A 23113-nucleotide genomic window follows, 5' to 3' on the forward strand; every position below is an offset into this window, starting at 1 on the left:
TCCGGGCGCGCCGCGCGGCCGCCGGAGAGCGGCGCTGCGGGTCCTTGTGTGCGCGGTGAGCCGGCCGCCTCCAGGAGGCGCCGGCCCCTAGGGGCCACGCAGGCACCACGCAGGCACCGAGGCCCCGGGGACAGCTTGGCTTCTTTCTCAATGACTGCACAAGCCCCAGACTAGAAATCCCTCCTGCGGGACTTCTGCCGTTTTGCGTAAACGGATGCATTTGCATGTAAACACAGGTGGTTTATTCGATGAAGATGTGTTAGGACTTCATCTCATGGCACGCTTCGTGGTCGGGGCCCACCCCGCCCTTCTCTCTCAGCCCCAGTGCCTGTCACTTCCGCTGCTTCTCTGCCGCAATTCCTCCTCTCCGCTTCCCAGCTCTGGTCTCTCTCCCCCCACCCCCACACAGCCCCTATTAGGTCCTGCCCAGGGCCCCTCTCCAAGCCTGACGCTCCCCGTTCCCTGCCCAGGGAGACACAGGTTTGGCTAGTGACCTGGGGGATTGATGTGGCCTGGAAAGACTTGTTTCACCAAGCTGACTCCTGCACCTCTCCAGATGCAGCGTCATGTGGAGTGCCCAGGTTGTATTTTCAGAAGATATCCCCAGCTTACATGTTGTCCATATAACCCTTGGCCCCGCACTGCGGCATCTTCTTTCTTTACCTGGCAGTGCTTGGGGCTCACTCCTGGCTCTGAACTTAGGATCACTCTTGGCAGGATTACTGGTGGGAGAGATAGTACAGCATGTAGGGTGCTTGCCTTGCATGAGGCCTACCCAGGTTTGATCCTTGGCATCCCATATGGTCCCCCGAGCACTGCCAGGAGTAATTCCTGAGTACAGAGTCAGAATAACCCCCCTGAGCATCACTGGGTGTGCCCCCCCCCAAAAAAATTAGAAATCCAAAACTCCTGGCAGGGTTCATGGGATCATATGGTATTCTGGGAATTGAACCCTGGTCTCAAAGCAAGTGCTTTACCACTGTACTCTCTGTGGCCCCAACACTGTCTTTCTTCTAGCCAGAACCATGCCAAGCTCACACTTGACCTCCCTCTTCCTTCTTGCCCACCCGCTATTGAAGAGGTGATCAGGAAGACTTAGCCTTACATGGTACAGGGCGGGAGGGGCTACCCCAGGTTACCCTACCCAGGCACAAAGTTCAGAGTATCCTGGGCTTCCACTGAAGTGTTGGAGAAGGCCGGGATGGGGGTGGGGGGGAAGGGGATGGCAGCCAGTGACTTTTGGCTGTGGAAGGGCCTAGGGAGAAAGATGGGAGGGGCTTCTGGAGATGGGCTTGGGCTGGAGCTTGAACATGGCTGGGGGGAGGCTCTGAACAGGGCTGGGGCAGGCCTGGGAGCAAAAGGAAGACAAAGGAACTTGCAGAAAGACCAGTGGAGGGGCTGGAGTGATAGTACAGCAGTCAGGGCACTTGCCTTGCATGCTATTCATCTGGGTTCAATCTCCAGCACCTCATATGGTCCCCTGAGCCCCGCCAGGAGTGATCCCTGAGCACCGCTGGATGTAATCCCAAAACAAAACCAAAAATTATTGAATGAGACCCTCTGGGCACTTGGGATGTCTGATGTCCATTTGAGGCAGGTGAATCCAGGGATGTGCCCCTGGGGTAGGAGAGTTGAGAGGGAGGTGGAAATTCACCCTGGTTCATCTCGCTGTGTCCCCAACAATATCTCTCTGTTCCGCCCTCACCATCAGCTCTTCTTAAAGCCGTGTAGTTCTCTCTCTTTTTTTTTTTTTTTTTTGCTGGGGGGGGCAGTTCATCCAGGAATGTTCAAGATCCAGCCCTTCAACCCCGGGGTACTGTCACTCCAGCCCCGCCACTGATCTTTCTGCCCCCACTAGCAGGCCTGTGCCTGGCCCTCCGAGCCATCTCTGGGGCCCTAGCCCTGTCGTTTTGATGGCTGCCCTGAGACTCAGGGAGCAAAGGTTTCATCTACTTCCCTTCCCGCCCCAGGCACCTCCACGGATACCGGGTGCCCAAGGCCATGTAACTGCCTCAGGCCCCACCACAGCGGTGGCTAGGAGAACACCTGCCTCTGGGACAAGATGCCCCGGCCGGCAGGGCCAGACGTGCATGCACACGTGTGTGTCTGTATGTTCCTGTGTGTGTGAGTCTCTGCATGTGTGTATCTGTGTATGTCTGGTGTGTCTGTGTGTTTGTGCGTGTGACAGTGTATGTGCATGTGTGTCTGTATGTCTTTGGTGTCTGTGTGTGTGTCTGTGTATGTCTGTGTGTGTCTGTGTGTCTGTGCCTGTGTGTGTCTATGTGTATGTGCGTGTGTGTGCATGTGTGTGTGCGCATGTGTCCATGCTTGCGTGTGTCTGTGTATGTATATGTATGTGCATGTGTGTGTGTATGTCTCTGTGTGTCTGTATGTATGTGTGTCTTTGTGTCTCTCTCTGAGTGTGTCTGTGTGTGTGCGTATGTCTGTGTGTCTCTGTATGTGTCTTTGTGTGTGTCTCTGTGTGTGTCTGTGTGTGGTCTTTGTGTGTCTGTGTGTGCATCTTTGTGCGTCTTTGTGTGTGTGTCTGTGTGAGGTCTTCGTGTATCTGTGTGTGTGTATGTGAATGTGTGAGGTCCAAGGGAGGCGAGAGGTGGAGAAGAATGGGGGGCGTCTGGGGAAGCACAGGCAGCAGCTTTCCCCGAGGGTCTCATTTCCTCAGCGTGGTGGCTACTTCTGGGCCGGCAGGTTGTGGTGGTTGTGGCTGTGTCTGTGGCTGTGGCTGTACAACTCTGGTTCGTGCCAGCCTGCCCACCTCTCTCCACCCCGGGATGGTTTGGCTTGGTGGTTCAGGAGTCAGGTCTTGGAGTCCAACAGACTTGGCTGGAATGTGGGCTTGTCCGTCCTTTCTTCCTTCTTCCTTTCTCCCTCCCTCCCTTCCTCCCTCCCTCCCTCCCTCCCTCCCTCCCTTCCTCCCTCCCTCCCATCCAGTCATCTTCTCATCTATTTTTTCATTCATCCTTTTATTCATTTATTTAACTGTCCATCCACCCACCCACCCATCCATCATTTAGAACTGATGGAATTTTCAGCTGCCTAGTAAAAAATAAAAATGTGAAGCTCCTTGGGGCTGGAGTGATAGTACAGTTGGTAAGGCGTTTGCCTTGTACGCGGCTAACCCCGGGTTCGATTCCCAGCATCCCATAGGGTCCCCCAAGCACCACCAGGAGTAATTCCTGAGTGCGTGCAGAGCCAGGAGTAACCCCTGTGCATTGCTGGGTGTGACCCAAAAAGACAAAAAAAAAGTGAAGCCCCTTGTTAAAAACTTATTAAGAATTTCTAGACAGTCATGAGCCAGAGAGATCGTACAGTGGTTAAGGCGCTTGCCTCGCACGCGGCTGACCTGGGCTCTCTCCCCAGCACCCCTTTTGGGCCCTGCAGGAGTGACTCCTGAGTGCAGAGCCAAGAGTCAGTTGTGAAGCACAGCTCAGAGCTGTGGCCAAAATCAAACAAAAGATTTTTTTCCTAGTACAGTAGCTCCAGAGCATCAGCCAAGTGTGGGGCCCTTTGGCATGAGGACCCTGAGCAGTGCACAGCTCCCACCCATGAGCAGGCCCCCATCTCTGTCCCCCCTCCCTTGGCCCTGATCCCGGTGGTTGGGGGTCGACGCTGAGCCAACAATCACAGTCACAGCAGTGCTGCCCTGCGGCATTTCATCAGACAGGATGATTTCCGGGAGCGAGGAAGCCAGGGTGCTGGTCTGCCGTGGGTGGCTGGAGCAGGGATGGGGTCTGGGGCTGCAGCAGGGGTGCGAAGCCCCCAGGCGGAGGGGCGAGCGGGCACTGCGACTCCCTCTGCGCTGAGTGCCCCGTCCTGACATGGGAGTGACAGTGACAAACTCCGAGGGTGGGTAATGCCTGTATGCACACAACTCTCCACCCCTCCCCAGGCTCTCAGTCATGCTCAGGAGATGTGGGGCCTCCTGGCAGTGCCCAGCCACCAGGCCAGTGGCTCAGAGCTGGGCCCGAGGATGCGGTGCTCACCCAGGGGGTCCTGGGGAGATTAGGTGTCAGGTGGGGATCAAACTGGGGGTGGCTGAGTGCAAACCTTCCCCCTGCATCATCTTTCTGGCCATGGCATTCTGGGTTTTGGGGTTTTTTTTTGTTGTTTGTTTGTTTTGTTTTGTTTGGCTTTCTGGGTCACACCCAGCAATGCTCATGCTCAGGGTTACTCCTGGCTCTGCACTCAGGAATCACTCCTGGTGGCACTTGGGGGACCATATGGGATGCCGGGGATTGAACCCAGGTCAGCCCTGTGCAAGGCAAATGCCCTCCCCGCTGCTCTGGCCCCACGACACTGTTTTAAAGGTGATACAAATAGCTTCACTAAGGGTAAGTACAAAGTAAATGAGAAGTACCTCTTTTCCACCCACGTTTTACAGAAGCGGACACTGAGGCACGGCGGCTAAGGGCCACCAGGCAGCAGCGTTGAGTTTGGCACGGGTGCCCTCTGCTCATTCCTGCACCCTCAGGCCAGGGTGCAAATGTGGTCACTTCCCCAGGGCCTGTGCATTCCCCACCCTGCTGGAGCCAGTCTGGGCCCACTGGCCTGTCAGTCACCCAGTGTGCCCTGCCCCATCTGCTGTGTCCTCGGTGAGTCGCTGGCCATTTCAAACGTACCTGCTGGCTCTCACAAAGCGCAGCCTCCCCCCTTCCCAGCTCCTTGGCAATCCCCCATGCCACCCCGGTGGGGTGAGGGGGGCATATACCTTCCCATCCACATCCCTTTGGAATGCATCTTGGGCTCCAGGCAGCCCTGATCTCTCTTCATAGAAATAGGCCCCACCGGGGGAGGAGAAGGCGGGAGGGAGCGCGGCTCCAGTTTTTCAAGTTATAATGATGCCAGTAATTGAGACTCCGAATTGCACATTTGAATCGCTTGAAAGTAAAAAATATCGTTTTGTAATGCTGGTGTTAATAATGTAAACATTAAAAAGGAATTAAATACTTAGCTGTATTGTAGGGCGCGATTGCCTGATTTTTCTTCTTTCAACTTATTCAACTGGAGGAAGAGATTGGCTGCCGGCCCCGGCTCTGCTCCCGGGGAGGGCCTGGACTCGGGAGTCGGTGCTCCCTCAGGCACGAAGAAGGCGTCGTGGGAGGTCATGGCTGGCGCTCATCGCCGCTCTTTTTTCTAGGGGGCCGGATTTCCCTCCTGGGCCGGGTGGGCGTTTGTGAGGTGCAGGGGTAGGTCAGAGGCAGCCCGGGAGACCCAGAGACCCTCATCCCCGCTGCCCCCAGCTCTGTCCCCCCTCCCTTGGCCCTGCTCCCAGTGGCTGTCACTGCGGCTCCTCCCGGCCCCCACGGCAGTAGCTGCCCCCTCACTCCTGGCTCAGCTCCAGCTGCTACTTGCCAAGAGGCGCACACAGGAAGGACTGAAGTGGACAGACGACATCGTTCTACAGAGCCGGGGCGCTGTCCCCACGCCAGCCCTGCCCCAGAAGCTGCGCCTCCTCCGAAGACTGAGGTTGGGGCCGAACGGGGCACAGGGGGGTGGGGGTGCCTGCCTGGAGGCGTTCTGAGTGCTGGGCAGCGGGTCAGCTGGCCTGGCGGGTGCCCACCTTGGTCTGGTCCCAATGCGGCTTCCTCTCTAACTTCCGCCCCCCCCCCCCCCCCCAACTCCAAGCACCCACACCTTCCTCCGAGTTCCCTCCCCCGTCCTCCCTTTTATGTTTTTGGCCACCCGGGAGGCAGATTTAAATCCAAAGCTAGGATCTTAGATCATTCAGGAGGCGACGGCTGAGCAGTGGTACCTGGCCGTTTGTTTTATGGGGCCACATCCTGGCAGGCCCCGGAGCCCAGAGCAGCTGCTGTCAGAGTGATGGACCACGGGTGTGGCCCAGAGGACACCGCACAGTGAGGACCGTCTGCTCCTTTCTCTCCAGCATGGTGCCAGCAGGTGGGCAGGGCAGGGCACTCTCCCACCTCACCCGGCTTTGGGGGACAGATTCAAGTTCTGGTGGGAGAGGAAAGGAAAGTGAGGAAGGGAGAGGCCAAGCACCTTCCGGGTACCCTCACACTCTGAGGATGTGGGAAGAAGGATCTGGAACACACAGACACCTGACTCCCTGGATGCCTGACAACCCCCCCCCCCCCACTTTGCTCCTGGACGGGGGGTGGTGTCCTTAACAAGACATGAGGGGCTGGAGCGATAGCACAGCAGGTAGTGCATTTGCCTTGCACAGGACTGACCCGGGTTCAATTTCAATTCGCAGCATCCCATATGGTCCCCCGAGCACCGCCAGAGGTAGTTCCTGAGTGCAGAGCCAAGAGCAGCCCTGAGCATCGTTGGTGTGACCCAAAAATCAAAAAAAAAAAAAAAAAGAAGACACAAGCTGGTGTGCTCTCGTCAAACCCATCTCTGAGTGGCCAAGCCACCGCTCGGCCTCCCCAGCCCAGCGGGCAGGGCCCTGTCGTCGTGAGAAAGTCAGGAGCGGAAGCAGGAACCTAGAGGCAGGGCTCGGAGTGGCCCATTCAGGGAGCTGAGCAGAGACAAATAACACATAGGTCATAAATCATAAAGTTAAGGCCAGAACAGAAGGGCCAGGCCCATCTGGTCACCGGAGCGGGAATGGGACAGGGCCACGGAAACAATCAGTCAGTGTCTCTGTGGAACTTAAAACAACGTCCTCATCACTGCGTTACATATGGTAGCACCACAGTGTGTCAGGCGAGAAAGTCGCTCCCGTGGAAGCTGCGTGCCTGATTCAGTGCAAGCTGCACACAGAGATTGACCCTGCCAGCGTTTGCCAGGTAGCATCCGTGTGCAGAAAGCGTGACTGGCCCTCTCATCTCTCAGGTGCCCACGTCTGACTCTTGGTCAGTCTCTGTAACACGGTGACAGTTCCTGGACATGGGACACGGGTGTCTCCCCTCGGTGCCCACCCTGGTGGCCTGAATTGGGGGTGTCTCACAGTGTCCCTTCCACCGGTGATGGGGCAGGGCAGAGATTCAGCCCAGATTGCGACGCGCAGCTGCTGCTGACCAGGAATTTCCTGTTTCAGCAGGTGGCCTGACTCAGACCTGTGTGCTTCTCACTTCAAAACAACAGCTTCCGGGAGAGTAGTTCAGGGATTGCCTTGCACGCGTCTGGCTCGGGTTCGATCCTAGTACTACATATGGTCCCCCGAGTCCTGCCAGGACAGAGCCAGAAGCCCTGAGCATAAAACAAAAACAAGACAAGGGGCTGGAGCGATATAGCACAGCGGGTAGGGTGTCTGCCTTGCACACGGCCGACCTGGGTTCGATCCCCAGGATCCCATATGGCCCCCCAAGCACCGCCAGGAGTAATTCCTGAGTGCAGAGCCAAGAGTAATCCCTGTGCATCGCTGGGTGTGATCCAAAAAGCAAAGCAACAACAACAACAAAAAGACAAGAGCCAGCCAGAGCAAGGGTAGGGGGTCACAGGTTTTCTGTGCTTCATCTTAATTTCTCAGTCCACCAACAGACACAAACCACCGGTTCCCCAAGCAGAACTGCCCTCCCCAGAACCCTCCTCCCTGTTTCTTGCATCTTCATCCATTCCCTGGAACCCCAGCCATATGCGGTCGTTTCCCAGATGTGCCCCCTTTCAAGGTGCATCTCCCCATACCCTATCTGTGTCCCTCACGCTCTCCCCTGCAGATGCCCCCCGTGTTCCTTGGCTCAACGAGTCCTACAGTCCTCGCCCTTCCTCGGTTCCTTTTCTGGGGTCCTAGCACTGGGCCCTCAGACTGAGCACTCGCAACGGTGTTCATTGGGTGGAGGTGAGACAGAATAACGAACTCACAGGTAAATGAGCCACTTGGCCAGAGTTTCAACTGTCTCCACCAGTTGGGCTCACTTCATTTCTCTGTTCTTTCGCTCTTATTTTTGAGGGAGGGGCGGGGCGCAGTGGGGGAACTGGTGGACCATACCCAGTGGTCTCAGGGGCTATCACTGGCTCTGTGCTAAGGACTCAGGAATGACCCCTGGTGGTGCTCGGGGGACCATATGTGGTTCCGGGCGCTCAGACCAGGCCAGCCACCTTCAAGGTAAGTGCTTCACCCCTGTGTGATCTGTCTGCCCCCAGCCCACCCCGTTTCTCTGTCCTTCATGTCTGCTGCGAATGGGTCAGCCTGTCCAGTGTCCTGAGCCAGCTGACTGCCCCCCATACTCAGGGGCCCAGGTGCTGTCCATTCCCCTCTCCCTGCTTCTGTTGCCAGCTTTCATGTCCTCTGCACACACAGGGGACACTGGGGACTGTCCTGTGTCCTTGTGGGTGTTCCTGAGGAGTGGGTCTCAGGGTCAGAGCTGGGCTCACCTCTGGCCCTGTGCTCAGGGATCACTCATGGCCGCGCTCAGGGGACCGTCTGTGGTGCCAGGAATGGACCCAAGGGAGGCCGTGTGCAGGGCAGAAGCCTTCCCCTGCACTATGCCCCAGCCCAAGAGTGTTACGCAAGCATCATTCTTGCCTGCTCACCCAGAATCCACGCTCCCAAGGGCAGTGTCTTCCCCAGAGCTGGGCGGACCAGCAGAGACCAATGCCTGGCTGCCAAGCTCCGGGGGATGGAGGGGAGGTCGGACACAGACAGGCCCCAAGAGCCTCTTCTCACCATTGCTTCCTGCTCTCTGCCCAGATCTGTGATATGTGTGTGCATTCCTCCAGTCAATGGCCAAACCTGCAAAGCCTTGCAGAAGATTCTGGACCACAGTGACACCCCCACCCGAGTCCTATAGTCCCACGATCACTGTCTAAAACCAATGCAGGGATGCAGAAGAGAGAGCGCAGCAGGTCAGAAGCTTGCTTGCACACAGCCAACCCGAGTTTGATCCCCAGCACCCCGTATAATCACTTTATTTAAAAAAAAATAGATCACTGTAAGATCGAGCATTATAAAGCGGTTCATGATTGGTTTTCAGTCTTACGGAGTTCCAACAGCCATCCCTTCGTGGTGTGATCCTGAGTGTAGACCCAGGAGCAAGTGACCCCAACCACTCCCCCCACAAACTAAACTAAAACCAACAGCCAACATTGCCCTGTACAACACACTTGTTTTGGGCAGGGGAAATCTTCAGAGAGAAGTGAGGACTTGGGCTCACCCCCCAGTGATTTTAGGGGAGGAAGAAGGTTATCATCGGGTAAAGCAGTTACTGATGGGGTTGGGGACCACATCACGTGGGCCCGTGGGGGACTCAGAGGCCGCCACGAGCAAGATCACAGCAAGCCAGTGTGGGTGGGCGGCCCAGAAAGACTTCTGTTCTAGTGGAGAATTCCCACCTGGGCTCTCAGCCAGGCCCTGCAGCCCTGGGGCTGAGAATTGGAGGAAGGAAACGGAAGCCAACGCACTGGGGACTTGGCTGATGTGGTACCAAGTTCTCCGGCAAGAAAGTGACCCAGAAAAAGTAGTATTTCGGGTTCCATTTTATCATTGACAAGTACTTGGTTTTCAGCTGGTCTCCCCCCGCCACCCAATACGCTTCCACTCGCCCCATCCCACCTGGGGTACCTTGTATGCAGGTCAACTGCATTGTTCTCGGGGCTGGATGTGATTAGGGAAGTTCATCTGCTTAATATTCCCTCTACTGCAGCCGTCCAGTAGAACAAAACATGCTTATCATCCAGGCCACACTTTCACAGAATTAGTATGGATTTGGGTATGTTGATGGTGATTAGCCACGGGAGTTCAAAGATGATTTTATTTTGCTGGGTACAAGGCTCAGGTGAAAGGACCGTTACTTCTCAGACCTGGCGCTTGCCTCGCAGACACAGGCCCATATTTCACTAGCCCCGCCTCCCAGCCCTGATTTCCCGAAAGACGCCCGAAAATCGGCGAAGTGTTCTAGCTGCATCCTCCAGCCGCCCATAATTTGGAAGCGCCGTGTGATGTGACGAAGGGAATGAACAAACAGAAAGGGTAATAAGGCGCACCAAATAATCACTGGTGACCTCAGCAATTTTATTAACAAATTTATTTCCCTAATTGGGTAACGGAGCTCAGTGCTGGACTCCGGGGCGTTGTAATGGGTTTCCACACTGCAGAAGAAGGAATTAATTACAACTGTTTGCTCTTTGTTCCACATTTACACACACCCACCAGTCTTGTAAACATCGCGCCTGATTTCCTGGGTCCATCAGGCTCCCCCTCCCCCCACCCCCACCCCCCAAAATGAAAATGAGAGCTGGGAGTATAGTTTGGCATTATGGGCTCTGGAAGCCTCGGGTGCATTTCCACACCTTTCTCCAGAAGCTGTATTTCATAAATCAGTACTTGGGTAACTGAAGTCTGTAAGACCCTGTTCTCCAGGGACAAAAATGGGGTCTTGGCTCTCCACACCCGGGAGTCTGGGTACAAAGAGGGCAAGATGGGCCGAGGTGTCCAGTTCATCCTAAATGGCCCCAGGAGGAGAGGAGGGAGAGACATGGTGGCCTCTCTCTGCACCATTGCCTGACTGAACAGCCCTCAGGAGCACTTGGCCTTGGCCTCACCAACTCACTCCTCATGGTTTATCCAGGTAAGGAGGGTGTCTCACTGTGAAGACTGCAGCCCCAAAGTGTCTTTCCATGCAAACATTCCTGAATCTTCGGAATGCTGGCCTGCGATGCGTGCCACTCCCGCTGGCCTATGTACCCCAGGTGGCACCAGTGTCCACTGTCTGTCCTGTCTGCTGATCAGGTGTTCACAGATGCAGGGTCCATGGAATCGTGGCCAGGGATGGCTCCCTGTTCTCCTTTATTTTAACATGTTCTCTCAACGTAATTGAATCACGACTATTCCAGATGCTTCTCATCACGGCAAAAAGCTCAGTGCTATCACAAGGCGAAGTTCCCACCCCAGCTCCGGCTTGCCTTGCTGCCGCCAGGAGCTTCCTTTCGGGGCCACGGAGCAGCCAGCACCATGTGGCTGGTGGCCCCCGTAACCACGGCAGCGTAGAAATGAGCTGTCCCTTTCAGACATCCCAGAGGCGCCTTTGGATACGGAAGACTTCGTGGTGAAAAATAACCCAGTGGGAACAGTGATCACTGAAGCGGTGAAGAACAGGAGCATTTCCGGGGTTGGTGCTAATGAACTTTCATTCCCGAGGCTGGGCGGCTGCAGGGTGCACTCAGCTCAGCCTGATCAAAGCGCCCCGCAGCAGGGGTTCGGAGGCCGGTGGGGCTGGGATGGGCTGGTCATTCCAGCTCCCAGCACTGGTTTCTTTAGCAGCTAGGATTGCAGCCTGATATGCAGAGATATACGGCGTTCGAACATAGGTATGATGATTACAAAAGGTTTACACCACCAAAGGGGGCATCTAGACTACCCTCGCTACCTCACAGGCCCCTTTTGAGTTCTTTCGTCTCGGAAGAACTCGGATGGGCCGACCATGTCTCATTCTCCCTCTTGGATATCCTGCAGGATCTGGAGAAGGTTTTCCAGGCCGAAAATATAGCCTTGATCGGGTCCATCGTGGGTGGCCTGCTCGTTCCAGGAGCCCTTGTACGTGGCGTGAGCAAAATCTATCATCCGGATGTCGACTTTGGCCAGGCCCTCGAGAGAGTCGCCCTGGGCTGTGTGCAGAGCCGAGTCCTGGGTCCCGGGGCCGGCGGGGGTGCCTGGTGGGGTGTCGGGGCCTTCCTGGCCCTCGTAGATGATGAGGAGAGAGCTGGAGTAGAAGCGGTAGGAAGTCTGGCTTCTGATGACAGAGAGGAGGGCCCGGAGCTGGCCCCGCATGGGCCCCAGCAGCTCTGCCCGCAGGCGAGACCCGTCGTGCAGGAACTGGTAGAGCGCTTGTCTGAAGCCCTCCACCGAGAGCTTCCTCCCATAGTACTTGTCTTTGCAGAGGAAATTCTTCTTATCGGTTTGATAAACCTGGCATAAAAAAAAAAAGGAATGAAAAATCGTGACGGAAAAATTGCATCTGCTACGGCTACAAGCTAACATCATCTAGAAACAGCTTTTTCCAGGACACGGGAGGCAGGCATGGCTGAAAAGAACACAAAGATGATTTTTTTTTTTAATCTAGCACCAGTGTAGCTTTTACATTTTAAAACGCTTTCTGTGCAAGCCTTCCATAGACATTCAAGACCTAAAGCTCATTCGCCCTGCGAAGGTGACCCTCCACCCACAAGGGAAGGTTTTGGGTCTTTTTTTCTTGGAATTCCCACCAATACTAGGCTCCAACTCATGATTTAAACCCTGGCTCTTGGCTCGCTTCCACTCAAATATTAGCAAACCCAAGCAGGAATCTGAAATCATGGCCAACCTTGCCTTGGAAAGGCAACAAGATGACAATTTCCCCCAGCAAAGTTTACAAAGTACTGCAGGTTCTCAAGAAACAGGGACAGCGTTCCGGGTGGACATTTGAAGATGAGCAGCCCGATTCAAGGAATTTTCAGGCAACCCAAAGGGCCGGAAGTGGGGCCAGGGCTGAGCGGGGGATTCCCAGCCACTCCCTGAGGCTCCCACTCCTCTCCCCTCCCTGTCTTGGCCAGCAGGAAGGAGCAGATGGAGGACGGATGCTGACTGGTGGGCACCATGGGGGCTGCCCCCTGCATTCAGATGGCACGGGCAGCAGGTGAGGCTGCCATGCCCAGGGGGTAACTTGGCACACCTCTGCGTGGCCTGGCATGCCTGGGAAGGGCCGATACTGCGTCAGAACTGATTGATGCTGTGTTTATGGGGGCAGGAAATCAGAGGGAGATGATGGACCTGCTGTTGGCTGTGAAGGGCTGGAGATGGGCTGCTAAATTAGCCGTCAGAGCGACATGACAGGCTTCACTTTCCAAATAAATCAGATCAATTTCCGGAGGCTCTGAGGTCCGGAGAGAGATTCCATTTACACCACAAATCATCAGCCTCCGTTCTCTAGAGGACTGCCTCCCAAACCTTCCTGGGGACATCTGTGCAACAAATTTATAGACTCAACTTCCAGTTTCAAGGGGTGGCAGTTTCAATTAAGGAAAGCTATAACATTTACCGTCAGATCGGTCTCTGGTTTTGCTTTGAGTAGCTAGACTATAAGTGAACGAATGGAGAAAGTTTATTTCCTCCTGTTCGGCTGCCATCCCCGCCATAAGCCACATCAGAGCTGCCACCAAAATGAAGCGTAATAAAATATTAACCGTTCCTTTGCCGGGGGCAGCAGGTTATAAACCTTCCGGCTTTGTTAAGCAGAACAGGTAGCAAAAAAAGCATCAGAAGAGTCGCGAGTGGCTGCTAAGGATTCAAAGGGCAGACTGCCTCATAGCCTCTGCAAAGCTGGGTGTGCGTGTGTGCTCCTGCGTGTGTGTGTGTGTGTGTGTGTGTGTGCATGCATGCTCGCCTGTGTGTACCCATGTGTGCCTGTGTGCCCATGTGGGCGTGTGAATGAGCCTGTGTGCCTCTGTGTGTGCCTGTGTGTATGCACCTGTGTGCCTCTGTGTGTGCCTGTGTGTCTGTGCCTCTGTGTGTATGTGTGCGCACGTGTGTGTGCACTCAGCCTCATTCAGGAGAGCAAGGCATCTGTGCTATAGAGAGCCACTTCTCTTCTTTCCCTGCTTCCTGCACACACTACCAACAAAGCTCTGCCCTCCACACAGGCACGACCCACATGGCCACGGTGACAAGTCTCCACCACAAAGACCCTGAGATCCAGGGCCAGAGAGTACAGTGGGTAGGACACTAGCCCGTTAACAATCCTTGGAGCCCCATAGGGGTCCCTTGAGCCTCACCAGGAGCGGTCCCTTAATGCAGAGCTAGGAGTAGCCCTAAGCACTCCAGCTCTGACCCAAACACCAGATAATTTTTTTTTTTTGCTTTTTGGGTCACACCCAGCGATGCACAGGGGTTGCTCCTGGCTCTGCACTCCAGAATTACTCCTGGCAATGCTCAGGAGACTATATGGGATGCTGGGAATCGAACCCGGGTCAGCCACGTGCAAGGCAAACTCCCTACCCGCTGTGCTATCGCTCCAGCCCCAACACCAGATAAATTAAAAAAAAATCTGTTGCCTGAGGGATAGTACAGGAGCTCATAGGGCTCTTGCCTTGCGTGAGGCTACCGCAGCCTCAACCCTGGTGCAAATCCTGGCACCACGTGCGGTTCCCCTCAGGTGCCAGCAGGGGTCGCTGCTGAGCACAGAGCCTGGAACAGCCCCTCCCGCCAAAGTGGTCGCGGTTTCTCCTTCCAGTGGGGCCGGGGGTGCCCAGGTGGTCCTGTCGCCAGCACCGCAGGAAGCCGGGCCCCTCCCGCGCGGCCGCACCCACCTGCATGCCGCAGATGCGCACGCCCAGGCAGGCCGAGGTGCTCTGCGCGCACTTGCGCATGTGGCGCGCCTTCTTCTCCTCGGACGCGTCGTCCCCGTGCTGCCGCGTGCCCATCTTCAGGTCCAGGATGCACGGCAGCTTGTACTGCGACACCACGTTCTCCAGCAGCAGGAACCCTGGTCGCGCTGAGTGAAGGAGGGTCCGGGTGCAGAGGGCTCGCCCTGGCCGCGGGGTCCCGCGCCCCACCCGTCCTGTCCTCCCAGACCCGCCAGCGTTGCGATTAAGAAATTCATGTGTTAGCTTTGCCCGCTGCCTTAATCGGCCCGTTTATTTAGGGGGAGTTTATGTGTGTGTGCCAGCTTCTCTCCCCGGCCCCGTTTCCCCCCCCACCCCCCCTCTGAGGATGAAATTTAAATGCAGGCGTGAAATCCCTGGCAGGCCAGGCCCAATTTACATCTCACGGCGGAAAATCACAAGGCTGAAACCTGGGAGGCTGAAACCACCGGCTGGGCCAATACCTTTGTGGGGAAGTGGGCTGATGTTTGTCTCGAAGATGAGTAGCAGGGATATTAATTTGGGCGGAGTAATTATCCTGCAAAAGCTTCTTAGGGATTAGGATTGCAGATGTGTTTTAGGGAATACTAGCAAGCCAGCGACCCATTCCAGACAGTGACAAAGGGGCATTTCAAGCCTCACTTTGGGGGGCTGAGAAGGAGGCAGGGTCCCCTGAGAGATCAGCCCCCGACCCCTGCACAAGACTCTGCTCTTCTTTCCCATCAGCTTGGGGGGAGAGAAGGGAGGTTGTGGTCCAGGAGCTCCCCGCCCCCGTCCCAGGGAGCAGTCCTTTCCCTCCTGCTCCCGGACCCCCTCCCGCCCCCCCACCCCATCCAGCTCATCCCGCCTGCTTAGGTGGCACTGGGTTCCCCTAAACCTGCAGTCTGACTTCCTCACCCTCCAGTTTGTCTCATGTCTTTCAGGTCCTGGGTTCGAGGGCTGGGTCACTCTCTTTGGCCTATGTGTATTCCTCTCCTACCTCTGCTCTAGGTCTGCCTGTCTGTCACCCTTCCTCCCGCCCCCCACACGCACACATGCGCACAAACAGCATGCACACGCGCACACATGTACACACACACACACACACACACACACACCCGCCCCAGGGGCAGCCAAGGATACTCTGTAGCTTGTTCTCAGGATACTCAGCGCACAGGCGGCTCAGGTGGGCCTGGTGGCAGTGCAGGCCCCACGGGTTGAAGCTGCTCTCGGCCTGGTGCTCCTCAGCCTCCTGGGCCTCCAGGGAGGGCTCCGGGGAGTGGAGGTGGAACTCGGACCGCAGTAGCGCTGTGGCCCGGCTGCTGCTGTGAGGGAGACACAGGTGGCTGAGTGGGGGGAAGGGAGGGTCTACTGCGAGGGGCCCACCTGGTCTGGGGAGGGGTGTGGGCTGCCCAGGCTCCGAGGACCCCTCCTGCCCGCGCGGTCTGTGTGGTGTCAGGCTCTGCGAGGCCACAGGGGATGGCAGGGCGACCGGAAATCGGGGGCCCTCGCTGCCCCCCTCTTGCCTGGCTCCCCGTCTGCAGAAGGGAGATAACTGTGCCACTTCCTGTCACCGGGCCAAGCGGCTTAATGAGATCCGCGGGAGGAAGCGGCGCTCCTGGGGGGGCACTTACATCCTCTTAACTCCCTTTGTTTCCCAGCCGTGTTCTAAGCTCCCAGGGGCCCTTCCACGGGGAAGGTCGCTAACATGACGGGTGCTGTGGGGGGATCCCGGGGGCTGCAGGGGCTTCTGAGACCCATCAGCCACGCTCCCCCCTCGTGCCGTGCGACTATCCTGGGGCTCCTCTCTGCACACTGCCCCCCAGAGGCACCTCAGGTTCCGTGAAATGGATAGTTAACAGACACCAGCGCTGGCTGGGTGTCCGCCAGCCCACACGGGGTTTTTTCCTAGTCTCTCCCAGCTCTGTCTGCCCCCACCCCCGCCCAGACCCTCACCTCTCCTTGAGCGAGTGTGCCAGCTGGGCCTGCTGCCAAGGGGCCAGGGGCCGGGCGCCCCCTCCCGCACTCTGCTGCAGCCTCTGCCATAGCGCCACGGCTGACTCGGGGGAGACCTGGAAGGGGCCCCCGTTCTCCGCCAGCGGGTTGGCTTCCAGGCTGAGGTGTCCCAGGCTGTCCTTGCGGAGGTGCACGGTGATGGTACCTGCGGGGTACAAGGTAACGATGTGTGAGTTTGAGCACGGTGGTGCCGGTCACACACACACACACACACACACGCACGCGCACATATGCATGCACACGTACACGCACACACACGTACACACTAACATGCACACACACAAGCACACGCACGTGCTCTTCTCTCAAGGACCAGCTGGACCCCATTCCAGAGCGCCGGGACCCGTGGAGTTTGCAGAAAGTGCCTCCTGCTGGTCTGGACGCTGCCTTGGGCCCTCTCCGCTGCCGGCACACCAGCCTCCAACCTTTGGGCCACACGGTCCCCTCCCGCCTCCCTCCCATCCCCGATCTGTGTGTCTCTGTGTCCCTAGCCTCTCGGGAACATTTCCCGGGCTGGAGCTCCCCCTTCACCAGGCCTGCCCTCGCCTCAGACTCAGACACGCCTGGGGAGCCTCGGGGCTTGCCTCAGGACGCCCTCCTGGCTGCTTGAGGGGGTGGACGTGAGGAGACAAAGGTGCCCTTGGCGTGGCTTTTCCGAGTCAGCGCGGGGGGGGTGGGGGGGGGGGGCTCAGGGGACTCTCACTCACAGCAGCCCTGGCATCCCTCGGCTGCTGGCACCTGGTGCCCAGCTGTGCCAGGTTCTGGAGACGCGGGAGCTGGTGGCGGGGGAGAGACAGGCGTCTAGATCCATCCTAGCTAGAAGCCCACCTCCACCACAGCCCCCACCTTGCTCCTGACAGAGGAGAGCACCACAGGGTGCCAGCACGCCCTGATTCCAGTTGCTGGGCCAGTGGGCGCGTTGGTAGGTGACGGGGAGGGGAGGGTATTCTCCTGCTACTACAGCGTGGAGTCTCTCTGCCGTGGCTGAGGCCTCCTGGCCTCGCTCAGGGGATGGTCATGGTGCTGCTTCCCCTGGGCCTTCAGCCGTGAGCACTGCCAAGGGTCCCCATGAGAGAGAGAGTGCAGGGGTCAAGCCACTTGCCTTGTTTCTCGTGACCCTGTTCCAGGTGGTCCCCAAGCCCCTCCAGGAGCAATCCCTGAGCACAGTCAGGTGTGGCCCCGCTCCACAACACACGTGCAAGAACACCCCTTCCACCTCAGGGCTGGGCTGTGGCTCAGGAGATCGGCACTCGCCAGCACACACGAAGCCCGGGGTTCGATCCCCAGCACTGCCTGGCTGCCACGGCCCCTGCTGGGAGGATCAGGCCCCTTCTCATTTATTCTCTGTGGGGGCCCCAACTAGGGGGGCGGTGGGCGCATATAATGCCGGCTCCCAAGGGAGGGGCTGTCTCCTCCCCAGCCCCTCGGCCACCTTCCCAGCCACGGTGGCAATTTCTGCTGACCCAGGGGCCAGTGTCACGGCAGCTGCTGTGCCACTCACAGCCTGTCTGGGCCTGAGGCCTGTCGGGCCAGACGCTCACTCCTGGAGCTGCTCTGTAAGCCTGTGAGGTGCTCCTTGAGGCTGCTGGGCTCTGCTTGGAGCCGCCCCGCCCCCATCCTCTCTTTTCTGACCCCCGGTCCCCAGGTTTGCACCCAGGAATGAGCAACTGTGTTTCCCGGAGTGATGGAGCCCCTGGTCATGGTACAGACCCTGGCCCTGACACCTGGGCATTGGCACACACCCTCCCCCCAAGCACCCCCCTCAACCCAGTCTGCCACCAGCGCTAGGGGTGGGGGGACAGAGGGCAGGTCGCAGAGGGACCCTGGTCACGGCTGGCGCCCTGCGCCCACTGTGGGCTGGCACTGCCTGTCCTTTGAGTCACATGTCCCCCCACCCCCCCAAGGCTCACTCCTGAATCCCAAGTCCTCCTTCAAGGTCACACATCCTTCAGGCCCAAGACGGCCGCAGCAGTGGCATTTCCGGAAGAAGGACCAGGCTGTGACACGGAGCCCTTCTGGGGGAGTCGGGGTGACACCAGGCGCTGCTCAGCCGGGTGTGGATGAGGGACAGTCCTGCTGGGGACCGGGCAGGCAGCTCTGACCCCCCCCCCAGGCTAGTCTAGACACCCAAGGACACGTGGTCCTTCCAGTCCTGTGTCCTCAGAGTGGGGCTCGCTGGCCCACACCTGCAGGACCCGGAACACCCTCAGGAAGTCGGGTACCCCCCCAAGCCACAGGGTGGGGGCTCTGGTGTGATGCAGCCAAGGGCCGTGGGACCTTGTAGGTTCATGTAGAGCCCCGGCCTGTCCCTTTGTCTTGGGATGCTCAGGAGGCCTCCTGCAAGGACATTTGTGCACTTGACCTTCACCTGCTTCTCTGGGCTTCCGCCGGAGCTCATCATCCGTCTGGTGTCTGAGCGGAGGCTCACGGGGCTGTGAATAGCCCCAAACCAATAAACCCTGAGTCGTTTCCTTCCTCCCCTGTCTGAGCCGCACAGCCGCCTCGCTGCCCTCTCGCCCTGGCAGTGCCTGTCTTGAGGGTCTGGCCACGGGAGGAGGGGGGAGCCTCCTGCAGCACCTCCACCCCCCACCCTGCAGGGCTGGCCCGAGCCTCAGCAGCGGCCTCTTGGCTGAGCAGTCCCCACCGCATCCGCGGACATTCCGTCATGTGTTTATTTTTAAGCTCATGAGAGCACGACTTCGCCCTGCGGCCGGTAACCTGAATCTGGCTCCCAGTGAGTGTCCACGGCCCCGGGAGCGTGTCCTTGCTCGGCCAGAGCGGACAGCCATGCTCCGGGGCCCGAGAGGGGTGGGCTGAGCTCCCAGCTTGGGGAAGGGGCCCGACCCCCACTCACCACAGCTCTGCAGCTGGGGATAGGGAGACGGTGTGGCCTGCGGGTGTGGTGCAGCTGCAGAGACGCCCCCTGGCTCTGGAGGGAAAGAGAGTCCCCGTGGCAGTCTGGGGACACTCGGGTCCCCTGGCTGGGGCCCTGGAGGAGGCAGCCCCTTCCCAGTCGGCCAGACTCACCCACCCTCCACACCCCTCCCCTTCCCCTTCCTTCCTTCCCTTCCCCCCTCACCTTCTTTTCCTTTCCTCCCCTCCTCTCTCCTTTCTTTTCCTGGTGGTGCGCAGGGCTGACTCCTGGCTCCGTACTGGGGTCAATCCCATGTTGCTGGGATTTGAAGCCCTCGGGGGAGCCTTTCCCGTGGACTCAGTCATTAGGGAGATCTGTGTGGTGTTGGGATGGAGCCGGGGCCTGGCACAACTGACCTTTCCCAGGGAAAGTCTGACCTGAGGCCAGGGAGGTCGCACAGCATGGGCCTTGATTTACACGCATCCCTGATTCATTCACCACGTGTGGTCCCCCAAGCGTTGTCAAAGCGATTCCCGAGCGTGGAGTCGGAGGGAGCCCTAAGCACCACCAGAAGCGGCCAGCCCTCCCCATAAGATAAAATAACGTGAAATAAAACCTGACCTCAGGCCAGGAGGCAGCACGGAGTGGGACGCGTGCCTATCAAGGGGCTCCTGGTCAGCCCTGTTGTGATGCTGCTTCCATCCCTGCCTAGTGCAGGGTCCCGGCATATACACGGCCCAGTAGGAGTGACCCTCGAGCACAGAGACAGGAGTCCATCCGAAGCACTGCTAACCCCCCCCCCCCGCCCCAATAAAATAGAATGAGACCCGACGCCAGGCCAGGGGGCTAGTTCCAAGGGCCGCAAGCGGGAGTCGTAGGGTTGACCCTGCACCCATGTTCCTCCAAACACTGCAGGAAGTGACCTGTAGAGCACTGAGCCCGGAATAGCCCAGAACTAGAAACCAAGAAGACCCAGACTCGAACAGACGAAATGGGTGCTTGGGGCCCCGGGCCTCTCTTGGTCCCTTCAGACGTGCGTGCGCTCGGGCTGCCATCTTACACCTACGAAACCGCCTGTTTGGCCTCCACCCTGCCCAGGCCTCCACTTCACTCTCCCCTCCATGGGCCAGAGGGGCCCCTCCAGCCCTTCAGGAAGCCCCAGCCTCCTGCCGCAGCAAGCCACCTACGACACTTTGGCTCAAGATGAATCCAGATGAATCTATAATTAATCTGTGGAGCTGGTGGAGCCCGAGGCTGTGTCACCTGGATGGGCCCAACCTGCAGGGGGGAGGCAGGCTGGGCGGTCTGGGCAGTAGGCCAGGCCCGAGGGCCCGGGAGGCGGTCCCCTCGTCTCATGTGCTGCAGAGGAGGGGGCGTTGCAGACGGAACCTTGCAGACCCTCTCTTCACCCTCCCGCTTGCTCCAGAACTGGGCAGAAAGGTGTGAAACGGGTGGGCAGGAGGCCCCGTCCCCCACAGCCTGTGTGCAGCGTTGAGATCTAACCTGGGGGCTGCCCTGAGAGCCCCCCACGGGAGGCACAGCCCCAGCCTGAGCCCCAAAGGCCGCGACCCCACGTCTGGGTGTCACGCTGGACGCTCACTCTGGTAGCCGGGGCGCAGCGGAGTGTGGGGGTCAGCCCTGCTGGGGGGTCTGCGTGGCTCCTGAGCCTGCTGGGGATTTGCCGTGGCATCCTAACCCAGAGGTTCCGGCCCACGGCCTGGAGTGGGGCCTGGAGACGCCGTGGGAGCGCCTCTGCCCAGCACACACGCCTGCTTCTCCGGTCGGCTCACACTGTGGTGCTGATTCGATCCGGCGCAGGGTCACCCTCATCCCACGCCATGCTGGAGGGCGCCAGCTGGGCCCCCCACTGACCACACCCTTGGCACTGGGGGCAGAAGCTCTTCGCCAGCCACGCCACATCTGGGCAGGGGGCCTTCCTCAGACACATCCTTGTGTGAGCCGTGACCCTGGGGGCCGATCCCACTGTCCCCCCAGACCCTGCCAGCTACCTCCCTCCCGAAGCCCGAGAGGAGAGAGAGCAACGAGCACTGCAGACGGAGCCAGCCCCGATGTCCCTTCCGGGATGCAGGTATAAATGGCCCAGCCCAGGCGCCCCACCCACCTGTGCTCCAGAGGGAGGCGATAGGGCCCCACCTGCCCTGTGTTAGCTGGCCCGGTCACAGGGGTCACTTCTCCCTGAGGCCTGACTGGTGTGCAGGGCACCGAACAGGCCTTCCACTGAGGCCGGGGGGCTCCAAGAGTTCAGAGAAGCGGCCAGTGAGGGCAGCCAGGCTGGGGGAGAGGGACCGTCTCCATGGCAACCACAGGCTCCCCGCTGCACGGGGGAGGGGCGGAGGGGGAGACATACCTGGCCCAGGCTGTGTGCTTGTGTTCATGTGTCTCTGTCTGTGTCTGTGTGTGTCTCTGTGTGCATATATGTGTGTATGCTCTTACCTTTGCACTCTGGGGTGAGCCTCTGTATATGCATTTGTGTATTTGTGTTCATGTGTGTATCTCTATGTGTGTCTATGTGTCTGTGTATCTGTTGTGTGTCTGTGTGGTCTCTGTGTGTGTGTCTATGTGTGTCTGTGTTTGCTGTTTATCTGTGTGTATCTATATGTCTGTGTGTCTGTATAGTCTCTGTGTGTGTCTGTGTCTGTGTGTCTGTGTCTGTGTATACGTGTGTGTCTGTGTGTCTGTGTATATGTGTGTCTGTGTCTCTGTCTATGTATATCTGTGTCTTTGTGTGTGTGTATCTGTGTGTGTCTGTGTGTGGTCTCTGTGTCTCTGTGTTTGTGTTTGTGTGTATGTATGTGTGTGTCTGTGTGTGTATTTGTGTTTGCATGTGTATGTGTGTTGTGTGCACACACTCACCACTCACCTTTGTACTCGGGGGTGAACTGCTTCATGGCCAGGGGCAGGGACTCGTAGAACTTCTGCTCCTGGGAGATGAGGGGCTTGCAGATGGTGGACTCGTCGTACTTCATCACGCTCAGGTGGCCCCCGACCTGGTGCAGGAAGGGCTCCAGACGCACGGGGTGCCCAGGGTCCATGCCGTTCTGCAGAACCATGCTTCGACGCGGGGAGGGGGCTCCCCGCAGACCCACACCGGTAAGTCCTGAGGCCTGGAGGCTGGCTCTGCACGCAGTCTCGGGAGGGGGCGGTTCTGGAAAGCAGGGGGGGAGCAAGAGTGAGGGTGTGCTGGGCCAGGGGTCCAAGGAGGCTGTCTGTGGGTATCGATTTCTCCTGGGAAAAATCTGTTACAGGAACCCGCTTACAGCGGTCGTCCTGGAGGAACAAGCCGGCTGAGAAGGACAGCCAGGAAACGATGTTATGAATTTGAACCTGGGCCACCTGGATGTTTGGTCTGGGGTCGTATTGGGAGGCGCTCCAGGGGTTACTCCTGGTTCCATGCTCTGGGATCACTCCTGGCAGTGCCCGAGGGACCATATGGGGTGCTGGGGACCGAACCCAGGCCGGCTGCGTGCACGCCCAGCACCCTGCCCGCCGGACTATGGCTCTGGCCCAATCCTGGCTTGTTTGCAGCGCCCTTGCCACCGTGGTCCTATCCCCGCCGCACCCCCTCCCCCCGTACACCTGCTGGAGGAATGTGGGGCCCGAGACAGGCGCCAGGGCCAGGCAGCACGGAGGCACGTAGGCAGTGCTCCTTGGCCGCCTCTGCCTCCCCCAAGGGCAGCCTTGCCGGAACCCCAGCAGGAAGCGTCCCTCCTCGAGGCCCTCATCCTCACAGAGAACATTCCTGCAGGGGGTCCTGTCACCACGGGTTATTAATACCCATCTCCTCTGCTGGACTCCTGCCAGGACACCACAGTCTGGGCTGAGCAGTGCCATTAACCCTCTGGTGACCCCCACGCATGGCCGCTGCTTCACGGTCATTTGTCCAGGGAGGCCCCTGCTTGGACCTTTGGCACCAGGAGGCATCAAGAGGCTGAGCCTGGCCGATCAGGACCCTCGGGCTTCTCCTGCACCGTCAGCTGAGGGGGCTGT

The 23113-nt window shown here is 58.4% G+C and overlaps 2 protein-coding genes across 2 annotated transcripts in view; one reads left to right on the forward strand and one right to left on the reverse strand.

Moving 5' to 3' along the window:
* The window catches only part of ITPR3 (inositol 1,4,5-trisphosphate receptor type 3), a 278545-nt gene that overhangs the window by 76367 nt on the left and 179065 nt on the right, over positions 1-23113 (forward strand). The gene's annotated exons all lie outside the window — the stretch shown is intronic.
* Positions 11336-22176, reverse strand: IP6K3 (inositol hexakisphosphate kinase 3). The gene is made up of 5 exons (XM_056132264.1): positions 21987-22176; positions 16192-16396; positions 15379-15554; positions 14203-14378; positions 11336-11827 (listed from the first exon to the last, which is right to left on the reverse strand). Exons 1-5 carry the CDS (start codon positions 22174-22176, stop codon positions 11348-11350), a joined length of 1227 nt encoding a protein of 408 aa, XP_055988239.1. The 3' UTR covers positions 11336-11347.

The sequence above is a fragment of the Sorex fumeus genome, unplaced genomic scaffold (assembly GCF_029834395.1).
Source record: "Sorex fumeus unplaced genomic scaffold, SorFum_2.1 ptg000094l, whole genome shotgun sequence".
NCBI classification, from domain to species: Eukaryota; Metazoa; Chordata; class Mammalia; order Eulipotyphla; family Soricidae; genus Sorex; species Sorex fumeus.